This window comes from Triticum urartu, chromosome 6A (genome assembly GCF_056163025.1).
Source record: "Triticum urartu cultivar PI428250 chromosome 6A, HENAU_Tu73, whole genome shotgun sequence".
Lineage (NCBI taxonomy): Eukaryota > Viridiplantae > Streptophyta > Magnoliopsida > Poales > Poaceae > Triticum > Triticum urartu.
Genome location: NC_141878.1, coordinates 17,289,485 through 17,302,050, shown reverse-complemented (window position 1 = coordinate 17,302,050; position 12,566 = coordinate 17,289,485). Strand labels below are relative to the sequence as shown.

At 41.4% G+C, this 12,566-nt stretch overlaps 1 protein-coding gene across 1 annotated transcript; it reads right to left on the bottom strand.

The window, feature by feature from the left end:
- Positions 1-255: 255 nt before the first annotated feature.
- On the bottom strand, positions 256-3,912 carry LOC125515953 (uncharacterized). The gene is made up of 2 exons (XM_048681431.2): positions 941-3,912; positions 256-810 (listed from the first exon to the last, which is right to left on the bottom strand). Exons 1-2 carry the CDS (start codon positions 3,867-3,869, stop codon positions 434-436), a joined length of 3,306 nt encoding a protein of 1,101 aa, XP_048537388.2. The 5' UTR covers positions 3,870-3,912; the 3' UTR covers positions 256-433.
- Positions 3,913-12,566: the final 8,654 nt, after the last annotated feature.

Here is a 12,566-nt window from a genome sequence, read left to right as displayed (position 1 = left end):
TTTGTCAGGCTAAAGCTTCACTATTCGCTAATGACCTGCTTGAACAGCCTGGGGGAGTGATATGCTACAATATTCACTATGTCTCTCTCTCTCTCTCTCTCTCTCTCTCTCTCTCTCACTACAGATGGAACATGATTCGGTTGCCTACTACTAGTTGATTGTTATGAGAGTTTGGTTTTGTTCAGACATCTTTGGTGCCCAGTTAAATATGCACGTGCCTTTGGTCTTTGTTCAGATTTCAGAAAGGAACGAGAGAATGCTACTCTCACAGTCGGAGAGAAGAATACACGCAAGACGTATGATACACCCATTACAGCTTATCTCAGTCATTTGCCATCCCAAATGCTTTTGTGAGTGTTCTGAGTGCAGAAGTAGAATCAGACGCATCTATACATAGTTATAGATGAGACATAAGCAAGCACACTGATATCAATCATTGTGTTCCACAATGTGGTATGGTTGCTGTCAATTTGATGTACTCGGCTTTGATCTTCTTCAGCGTCACGACTACATCGCGCATCGCCATCCTTTGATCAGGCAAGTCGCTGGAGCAGTGCAATCCCAACTCGAAGACCGGCACAAGAAAACCATCATCCAAGCTGGAGCTAGAAATAGAAGAGCCGTGCAGTAGCTGGCCATCAACGACTTGGATGAGCTCAGAAGGAAATGCATGATGGACCCACTGCCTAAGGGTTAGTTGTGCACCGAACATAGCATCAGTGGGTCTCCTTCCAGTGAACACTTCAAGAAGCATAATTCCATAACTGAACACATCGCTCTTCCGTGATGCTTTCCCAAGAGACCCGTATTCTGCTCAATAGAACATTAACAAAAATTGAACCAAAATTACTTGACCATATTGTTTAGGTCGAGACTAATCTATAAATGGTTTGCAAAGTGGTTGGTCAAACAAGATAACAAGGGCTAGCTAGTTAGGTACCTGGAGCCATGTATCCCACTGTTCCCGGCATGCTCGCACATGTCATAGAGTTGTCCTCTAGAATCAACCTTGCAATGCCAAAGTCTGCCACATGCGCTGTCATATCCTCGTCAAATAACACATTGCTAGGCTTCAAGTCACAGTGCAAGATAAGTTCATAATGCTCATGGTGCAAATACTCCATTGCCATCGAGACGTCGAGCATGATGCCTAGTCTCTCAAGGAACCCTAGGCGCCATGAACTCTGAGATCGGTGCAGGAGTGTCTCCAAGTTTCCATTCGGCATGTACTGGAGCACTAGCGCTCTGAAATCCAGATTTGAACATGTATTGAGTATCTTTATCAGGTTGCGGTGTCGCGCCATGCGAAGCACTCGACATTCAGCATCAAAACTTCGAATGGCCTGCTCCAGCTGCATGTCAAGAACTTTTATTGCAACCACCAAACCGGTACTCAATTGGCCCTTGAATACTTTTCCAAAGCTTCCGCAACCTAAAATGTTATCTTCGCTGAAACTATTGGTGGCACGAACGAGCTCATGATAGGAGACTATTTGATGGCCTGTGACATCAGTTGGATCGGCAGCAACCATGTCCTCTCCCTTCTTAAGTTTCTTTCTGAACCATATGTATAGGGAAATGACAATGATGCCAACAGCTAGTGTGAGCGTTGGGAGTAGAATTGGTAAGAAGTGCTTGTTACTTGAGCGAGGTATGTCAAGACATGGCGAAAACTGTAGGCGTGGAGCGCCACATAGCCCAACATTCCCAATCAAAGATTGCAACGTGAGGTTTGAGAAAACACCACCCTCGGGTATTTGGCCTTCTAGACTATTGAATGAGAGGTTCAAGGTAGTCAAGTAGGTAAAATTGGCAAGGAACATGGGAATGGTACCAGAGAGGTTGTTAAATGAGAGGTCTAATGATGCTAAGCTTTTTAAATTTTCTAGTGGGCTTGGAATTAAGCCTTTGAAGAAGTTGTGTGATAGATTTAAGTCGATTAGCATGTTAAGTTGTCCGAGTGATTCCGGGATGCTTCCTATCAAGAAGTTGGAAGAAAGGTCCATTCGATATGTTTGTCTTAGATATGAAACATCGGCCGGCACTGCACCAGTGAAGGAATTATTTGAGAGATCTAGTATGAGAAGTTTATCTAGGTGGAAAAAGCACAAAGGTATCATTGAACTTAACTGGTTACTCGACAAGTCGATCTCTTCTAACAAACTAAGATTACCAAAGCTGCTTGGTATAGAGCCTGATAATTTGTTTGCACGGAAAGAAACTCGCTCTAGTCTCCTGAGCATGCCCATTTGTGTTGGTATAGGGCCTAACATGTTATTGTTGGAGAGATCAAGATATACAAGATTCTCCAACATCGCGGTAGATTCTGGGACTGGCTTGGTGAGTAGGTTGTCACTAAGATCAATCCGTACAAGGCTGCTTAGGTTTGAAATTTCTACTGGGAGTCCACCTATTAACTGGTTTTCAAATGCACTGAACTCATATAATCGTGAACTGAGGTTTCCCACAAGACTAGGCAGGACGCCTGTGAAAGAGTTAGCTCCTATTATAAGGACTTGGAGTCGTCTGCACTGGGAAAGAGCTGACAAGAAGTCTAGGTTCCCCTCTAAATGGTTACGTGCCAAAAGAAGCATGTTCAAAGCTCCATTTTTTCCAAGTGTTGTTGGTACTTGACCGGACAACCGATTATTATCCAATGTCAGAACAGACAATTTGGATAAGTTACCAAGGGAAGCCGGAATTTCACCTGTCAATTGATTGGATGAAATACCCAGAGTCGAGAGTTCCTGCATAAGAGACAATTCTTGTGGAATCTCCCCTGTTAGGTTGCCAGAGTCGAGTGCTAGCGTGGTAAGACCGGTGAGATTGCTAAGAGCAGTTGGGATCGAGCCCACAAGGTTATTAGAACCCAATCGAAGAATTTTCAGGTTTGGCAATTTGGCTACCCATGTCGGCACAACATCCACAAAAGAATTGCCAGCCAAAGAAATTCTTTCTAGGTACTGGCATGTTGCAAGCCCCGATGGAAACCGGCCAACAAAATTGTTGTTACCAAGGTCGATAACTTGCAGCATTGGGAGACTAAAACTTTGATTGGTCGAAAACGTTCCAGTTAGTCTGTAGTTTCCTGCGATTGCAAGGACCTGCAACTTTGACATGTTGAACATGGCTTGTGGTACCACGCCAGAGAGTTGATTAACATGCAAGGCCAAGATCTCAAGCATGGATAGGGATGCAATAGAGTGTGGTATAGGACCTGAAAGGCTGTTATTTCCCAAATAGACTTCTCTCAAAGAGGGCGTGTTGTTGAACAAATGCGGTGGTATTTGGCCACTCAAGTCATTGACGGCCAGACTAATCATCGTGAGGTTGTGCATACGTTGCAGCATCTCAGGAGGGATCTGGCCAGAGAGTCTGTTGAAACCTAGGTGAAGGAAATCGAGTCGCGTGAGGTTGCCTAGGGAAGCTGGTATGGCATTTGAGAGGCTGTTGCCTCTAACGACGAGGTATCTAAGACGATGGAGCCTGCCAAGCTCTGCTGGAATGGAGCCCGTGAGGTTGGTGTTGGCGAGGTTGAGGACGGAGAGGAAAGAGAGATTACCGATGTGCGGCGACACTGATCCGTTGAGGGGCGTGTTCGGCAGCCATAGAGCGGTGACCCGCTGCCTGCGTCGGCCGCACGAGACGCCGGCCCAGCGGCAGAAGGACGTGCCGGTCGTCCAGTTGAGGGCCAGGACGCGGAGAGGATCGGAGAGCTGGGCTTTGAAGGCGAGCAGGGCGGCGAGGTCGGTGTCGCCGCCATTGCTGTTGGCCGGGGTGAGGGAAGACGAAGAAGATGAGACGGTGGAGAGTAGTAGTAGTACGAGGATGAAGAAGGGAGTGCGGATGAACCATGGTAGAGCGGCCATTGATATGAGCTGCGTGTGGACGTACTGTGGAGTGGACAGCGAGACTGATGAGTGGTGTGCATGGACATGGAGTGTAGCGAGCGACGGATTATATAGCATCGCATCGTGATTATTTCATCCCTGAATTTATGGAATCTTGACCCGACCGATCGACGCGGTTTTTCAAGTCAGTCAAGACGGACATATTGCAAGGACACGCCACCGACTCTGCAGCTGGACTTGTCCTTGGGCATGGCTGATCACGGGGGACACAAATTTGGTTAGGTGTGAACCGTCCTTGCTAGGTCGTCGCATGCTCTCGTCAAGGTCTCGCACCCTCGTCGTGGCAGTCATTCCAACACGCGGAACAACTGCAAAGTGTCAGTGGTTAGGGCAACTCTAACCGATTCTCTAAAAATAGTGGAGGATCCGACTGAGCAAAATCTTAGTGGAGTATTTTTATTTCACTAAGATTTGACCGGACCTATTCGATCCCTTATACATAATGGAGTACAATTCAAATTTGCATAATAACTCAACCTACTTTCAATTTAAACAACCGAAATTGGTCACATTGTCTCGACAACCGAATGTAAACAACCGAAATTTAAATCATTGTCTTGACAGCCAAAATTTAAACTAAACTTAAACTTAAAACTACAACTAAACATAAACTAAAACTAAACTAATCTTCATCCTCATCCTTGCCATAGTAGAGATCGAGCCAATCTTGCCTCGACATGCCACCATCCATGGGGTCCGGGCCAGTGACGTCGTCGTCGGAGTCAGGGAAGATGCGCCGCCACTCCTCAGCGTCGAACTCCTTGACCTTGCCGTCACCGCCGCCTTGCTACTCGTCGTCAGAAATGATGATGACCTCGCTGTTGACCGCCCGTTCCGTGAAGATGGCCCGCTCCGCGGCTCGGGGTGCTTGCGGCGGAGCTTGGCCATGTACGCCTCGGCGGCGGCCTCCGCTGCGAGACGCTCCCTCGCCTCTCGGTCCTCCCGAGCCATTGCCGCATCCACCACCCCCCGTGGCAGCGGGACGAGGTGGGCGGGAGCCGTCCCCCACGGGAAGTTGAGGTGCGCCGTCACGCTGTGGAACCGGACCTGCCACGGGTAGTATTTCTACTCCTCTAATCGGTTATTGGGGATCGTTTGAAAATTCAACCTACAATTATAACAATTATAATGTCTCTTTAGCATGCCAATAATAAAAGAGAAGAGGATAAAAACATTTCTAGTTTATTTACAACAATATTATTTCAAAGTGCATTTCAGAGAGAAAAAGGAAAGCATGTAGGAAAACACAACAAATGTTTCCCCCACGGAAGAGATGCTACAATGAAACAATATTTGTGATATGGAAGCATTTTTTAGAAAAAACAAAGTCATGGTAGTTAGACTTTTGTGTTCGGCAAACTACCGTTTGATGCCCTTGGCAATTTTAAATTTTCATTTTGTTAACAAGCTGATGTCAATTGATAGCGAAGCATGCTTGCTTACAAAAAGTTTAGTTTCTGCATGGCTTTGCCGCTGAAGGATCAACCTAAACCACCACCAAACGAGACACAAGCTCCATCAGTGAAAGAAAACAAGTTGATCCAAGCCGTTAAATTTTCAGGACATCAGTGAAAGAAAAACCTAAAGCACACAGCTCCATCGATTGCCAAAGCTAGTATTACAATTTTTGAGGGATCACCCGCAAAAAAAGAAAAAATTGAGGGAAAAACAAAAATTACCAATTTGCTCAAAAAACAAAAACAAAAGAAAGCCGGGTACCATGTCTTGACATCTGGCCCAAGCCCAGGTGAGATTGCTGCAGCTGCATATATCCCACCTGGCTACTCCCGAAGACTCCGAAGCAATTAATTGACGAGTGCTACTTCGGGAGCCTTCCAATAATCATTTAGAAGTGGGTTGAGGACGCGTTTTCTCTTCATGAAAAAATGTTCTTCAAAATCTATCAACATGAGATCTAGTTTTGAAGATCTCGACACGAGGAATCCAACGGTGAAAACGGTTTAAGATTTGGACGCAAGGTTTAAAAGATAAAACATTTTGAATAAATGGATCTACGAGAAAAAGGAAAAACTCTCATGTTGCGACCTGGGGAGATGAAACTGATCTTTAAAATGAGTACTTCTCAATTAGTGATTTCACGAAGACTCGCCTAAAGCGAGGCGCTTGTGGAGCCGTCCCAACATGATGAGGGGTTGTGTGCCGTTTGTAAATAACAAAGGAAAGGGCACTTAATAAGGCGTCAAATAGGACTTGACAGCGGCTATACCTCGTTTTTTTAGTCAAGTTATATACCTCACTTCTAGGCATTTCCTCTCGATACAGGCATTGGCGCAAACGGGCGCACACCCCACCTCCTTTCATAAACAAAGGCACTAACCACTGCGAGTTCCTCAATACGTGTGACAACTTTCTTCGGTTCTCTTCTTATTCTGTCTTCAGTTTGCGGAACCTCGGTTTTGGGAAGCTACCAGCCGGGGTTTTTTGTTTTTGTTTTTTCGGGACAGCTTTTTGTGATGATTTTTTATTCCATTTTTCTTTCTCTTTAATTTCTTATTTTTTTCGAATGCATGAGCATTTTTTGCAAAAATGAATAATCTTTATAAAAGTTATGTGAATTGTATTACCAATTTTGATGAACTTTTTTCAAATTTCATAAAGATTTTATCAAAATTTTGAACTTTTTCTAATTCATAAACCCTTTTTGAAAGTCCGTGAACTTTTTTTCAAATTAATGATTTTTTTCTAATCAAATAAACATTTTTTTAATCAGTGAATATTTTTCAAGATAGATGAATTTATTTTCCAAATCGATCAACTATTTTTCGAATAAGGTGATTTTTTTCAGATTTGAGAATTTTATTCAAAATTTGGAACCCTTTGAATTCCTAAAACCCTTTCTGAAAATCCGTGAACTTTTTTCAAATCGAATGCACATTTTTTAAATTTGAGAACATTTTTTCAAAATTGATGATTTTTTTCCGAACCGATGAACTATTTTTCAAATAAACTGATTTTAATCAAATTCTATGAACTTTTTTTTCCTATTTTTATGAACTTTTTTCGGAATCGATGAACTTTTTTCAAATGCAATGAACATTTTTCATTTTTTATGGACTATTTCCAAATTTGATGAACTTTTTTTCAAATTGGATGGTTTCTTTCAAATCCGACCACCGAGATTTTTTCCCAAAAAGTTCCTGAACATTTTTCAAGATCGATAAAGTTTTTTTTAAAACTCATGAACTTTTTCCCAAATTAGTGTGCTTTTTTCAATTTCATGATTTTTATTTTAAAATTTGAACCTTTTCGAATTCGTGAACCCTTTTTGAAAATCTGTGAACTTTTTTCAAATTGATGAGTTTTTTTCAAATAGAATGAACATTGTTTAAAATCAGTGAACATTTTTTTCAAAATTGATGAGTTTTTCCAAACCGATGAACTATTTTTCAATTAAGGTGAACTTTTTTCAAATTCGATGAACCTATTTTTCAATTTGATGAAGTTTTTTCCAAATCGATGAACTTTTTTAAATTTTGATGGACTGTTTCCAAATTTGATGAACTTTTTCCAAATTCAATGGTTTTTTTTCAAATCCGACCACCGAGATTTTTTCTCAAAAAAGTTTGTAAACATTTGTCAAAATCGATGAACTTTTTCCCAAATTAGTGTGATTTTTTCAATTTCATGACTTTTTTCATTTTTGAACTTTTTTTAACACATGAGCGTTTGAGTAGTCATGCTTTTTATTTTAATATGCGAACTTTTTTAGAGAGCTGTAAACATTTTTTGTTATTAAAACACATTTTTCCAAAAATGTTTTAAAATAGTTCGAGTATCAAAGCGCCACTGTAAATGGACCAAGTGTGCAATAAAATGTGCTGTTACGGTGCTCTTAAAAGTTTCGCCCTGTAATTAGCTGCTAGTATTTAGTTGGTGCGGTGGTTAGCCATAATCGTACTTTATTAATCGCGGAGCGCTACTTTTTGTGTTATTTTTTGGCGCTGCCAGCAAGCGAGCGAACGACGTTTTGCTGGGCCGGCCCAAGTAGGACCACCTTCGAGCGCCAGTAATCAAAACCGGCGCTTCTAGCGAGGCTCAGCAAGACGAGAGCAACAAATTAACGAGCGCTTCTTTGAGAGCCTCGCAACGATCAGCGTCACTTAGTATGCTCTCAGCCATTCACCACGTGTCGCGTTCTAGACACTTTCTTTGGATTTTGCTTTTTTTCCGCACGTTTTGGGCCTTTTAAACGGTTTTTTTTTTACATTTTGGTTTTTCACCGGTCTTCCTTAGTTTTTCGATAAAAAATAATTTTAAAAAAATTACGTAAAAAGGCGTTTTTCCCTTTCGCGAGAGTCACGACATTGTCTCTCAGAAACGAAAAAAAACGCATTTTCTGTTTTTTTCGCAAGAGTCACGGTTTTGCTTTCGCGAGAGACACAGTTTTACTTTCGTGAGAGTCATGGCCGTGCCTCTCGAAAAATGGAAAAAACACGTTTTTTATTTTTTTTTCTTTCGCGAGAATCACAATTTTGCTTCCGCGAGAGACACAGTTGTGCTTTAGCGAGAGTCACGGCCATGCCTCTCGAAAACAAAAAAAATGTATTTTCTGTTTTTTTTCTTTCACGAGAGTCATGGTTTTACTTCCGCGAGAGTCATGGTCGTGCCTCTCGGAAACGAAAAATAAATATGTTTTTTGTTTTATTTTTCTTGTGCGAGAGTCACGGTTTTGCTTCCGCGAAATGCACGATTGTGCTTTCACGAAAGTCACGGTCGTGCCTCATCGAAAAGGAAAAAACAGTTTTTCTCTTCTTTTCTTTTCCTTCTGCAGAGTCACGGTTTTACTTCTGCGAGAGGCACGGTTGTGATTTCGTGAGAGGCACGAACGTGACTCTTTTGGAAAGAGAAAAAACCCGTGGTCCTGATTCAGTTTTTTCGTACGGTTTTTTTCTAAAAAAAAATTGTCAAAATCTACCAACATGGGATTTAGTTTTAAAGATCTCAACGCGAGGAATACAACGATGAAAGCGGTTCGAGATTTGGACGCACGGTTCAAAAGAGAAAACGTTTTGAATAAATGAATCTACGAAAAAAGGAAAAACTCACATATTGCGACAAATGGCGCACATGCAGCGCGTCACTTGTCACAACCTGGAAGGTTGGGTGATCTTTGCAACGAGTACTTTCATTAACTTTTTTTTTTGAGAAACACGAGTACTCTCAATAACTAGTGATTTCGCACCAAACTCACGGGAAACGAGGCGCTAGCTGGGCCAGCCCAACATGACGAGGAGGTGTGCGCCATTTGTGATGAGGTAAAAGGGCGCTTAAGGGCCGAATTCCACTTGACATCTGCTATACCTCGCTTCTAACGAGTCCCAGGGAAGACTTGCCTGAAGCGAGGCGCCAGCCAGCCCAGGCGCAGGGAGCCCACAACCTAGTTTCTTTTTTCATTTTTTCACTTTTTTCATTTTCATTTATACTCTAAAATATTCTAAATATATAAAAAAATATTTATATAATTTTTTTCTAAATGTTACCAAGCATTTAAAATATGTTAAATGTGTGCAGAGAAAATGATTCTCATGTATACAAAAAAACAATGTGTGTGAAAAAAGTTGATCATGTATTTGAAAAACATTAACCCAATAATTTCACAAAAATTAACAATTATTTGAAAAAATGTTAAATTTGTATATAAAAAAATGACCATGTATTAAAAAATGTTAATCAAGCATTTGAAAAAAAATGTCAAATGTGTATAGAAAAAAAGTTTGACCATCTATTAAAAAATGTTGATCTGGATTTGAAAAATGTTACTCGAGCATTTGAAAAAATGTTAAATGTATATATAAAAAATGTTAACCATATACTAAAAAAATGTAGATATAGTATTTAAAAATATTAAATGTGTATAGAAAAAATGTTGACCATGTATTAAAAATGTTAATCTTGTATTTGAAAAATGTTAAACGTGTATTAGAAATTGTATTAGATATATGCCAAAACTGTGTATAGAAAAACAGTGAAAACCCAAGAGAAAACAAAAGGAAACCGATGAAAAACGAGAAAGAGAAACAAAACCAAAGCAAAATGAAGAAAAAAGAATGAAAATAAAAAAAGGCAGTGAAAACCGAGAAAAAAAGGAAAGAAAAACAAGAAAAGAAAAATCCAGTAAATCGAAATAAAGAAGCAAAGGAATATCGATGAAAAAACAAGAAAAACAAAAGCAAAAAAAAAACAGTGGAGACCCGGCTGTTTTCCTTCAAGTTGGACGCGCCGTTCTAATTTAACACAAACCAGACTGTGACTTAGTGGCTAGTAACGTTGCGAAGCACCCAGAAGGTCTTGGGTTGAATCCTTGTGCTCCCGCAAAAAAAAATCCTTGGGTGCTTGGGTAAGAGTCCTACCGTCTTCCTACAAACGAGATATAGCCTTTTCATCCGCTCCGTCTCCCCGAGCGAGTCAATCCCCAAATCCAAGAGAATGTCGGTGAGGAAATTGTTCCCCTTCTATGTGAAAATGTTGTGGTATGGCCGGCCGGCCAGGGCACTGGCGTGCCCAAGGACGTCGGCCGTCGACACTGAAGATGGGGGAGAATAACGGTGCGCACATCGGAGGCTGTGGCGCCATCATAAAATCCCTCGGTGGTGGAGTCTCGATGCGGGAGCAGGAGGAGGACGTCACCGACCACTGTAGTAAAGTTTATAGACATGTGTCTCAGCAGGTTCATCACCAAGTAGAGTAAGAGTAGAATGTATAGGATACAGTAGGGCAGAGAGTATAGATACCGTAGGGTTAGGGTATAGTGGTAGGGGTACAGGGGCGCGGGAATAAGGGGGGGGGGAGGGTGTGGGGGGTATGCATGCCCGGGCGGATAGCCGGTCGGCGGGGGCAATAGGGGGGGAGCTATGCTTGTCAAGAAAATTGCCTTAAAGTGTGGTTCAAAAATTCCCTAAGAAGGAGAATTATATAAAAGAAATAAAAAATTCCTTGCTCTCTTAGGGAAAATCTTTTTTGGGTCTTTTTTCTCTGTCGATTTGTATACAACTCTCATTTGACTCGTTCTCCTTGGATAGACGAGAAATTAGAACTAAAACCTCTCCCAATTAGAAGAGCCTGGGTTCGCTGAGAGCCATTGACCCATGTTTTGTGCCATGTTAAAATCACACTATGCAAATTGATTTATGCCCCTGTTCCATAGCTTAAAAGATTTGAACGAAAAGCAAAAAAAATAGAAGAATTGAACTTCTTATTGAATTATAACATGGATTATGCACCGGCTAGGAGAACCATGACGACAACTCGCCAGATGTCCAGCTATGTTTGTTTGCAGCAAAAAAAAAAAAATCACAGCTATGCTACATCTTTTAAATAAAAAAATGGTGTGCGAGATTTTCAGGCTGTAGAATAATAAAAAGAAGTACTTTACACAAAAAAAACATGCAGGTAGCAGTTCATGCCTGCAAGTCATATAGTCTGCAGCTTTTTTTTTTGAGCTGTCTGCAGCTTATTAGTTCCAGATAGAATCGATACTTGCAGTGCTTTATAACATTCCGAAGCTATTATTCCGGTGAAAAAAAAATGTGCTGCAACCTTCGAGTTATGAAATATTTTGAAGTTGCATAGTTGCACCGTGTGGGTATTGGTAGATGTTGCATCTTAATTTGTAATTCTAAACAGTTTTCTCCATAGGAAATGTTCGTGGAGTAAGCATTATGTTCAAATGAAAGCATTATGCCTCTTTGGTTCATTGCTCAAATCAGAACCATGTATGTCTTCTGGATGAGGAAAATTAATTTGTCGCTCGAATTCCTTATCATACACATTTTCCATTTTCCTCTTTCAAATGAAAGGCCGATAGGAGGACGAATGACTCGGTGGGTGATGAGGCCACACCCAGTGCCTATTAAGGAGGGCATAGATAAGATAGTGCAATGTTCAGTTGAGGAAATTGAGAAGAAGTCAAGCCTGCTTAAGGGTGGTGGGAATATCAAAAGGTGAGAGACGCTACATAGCGAAGGAAGGGATTGACTGTAAACCACTTGGCCATTCTATTTCAGCTATCGCTGCTATATCTGCTCGAAACGGCGACTCTGCGCTAACTCATCTCCCCCATTCGCGCAGATTGATAAAGGATGTATCTCAGGGTGCGAGGGACTCACTCGGGCGCAGCGCAAGACTGCTGGAGCAAGTCGAGTCGCTGGTGATAAGAAGTTGGATGCTGTTTACTGAGCAAGGTTCAGAGTTGTATATGATTCAGGTATTCGACTGAATTCAGTTAGATCAACGTTTTCCAGGGTCAGAGTGATGAGTTCTTTGCCAAAGCTCACATGAATTGTATAAAGTGTCTATATTTAGTTTTATGGGCAATGTCTGGTTATGATAAACCAAGCAAATGGTCTGCAACAAAGATGGGCTTTTACAGCCAGAAGAAACACTCGTGGATCACTCCAGGTAATCGTCACTCTGCAGTGCATGAAGAAACAGGTAGTAGATGCTAATTGCTTCCCTGTCCCAGAGTATTAACAGGACAAGAATCCTTGTCCAAAAAGGAACAAAAAACCATAGCAAGAATAAACTTTTATCAGTTTGTCTAATTCACATCTAGATGTTTTTTAAGGATGTCACATCTATCTCCCACAAGTGACGTAGCAACAAGGAACAAAAAAAAAGTTGGGACAAAAAAACAAC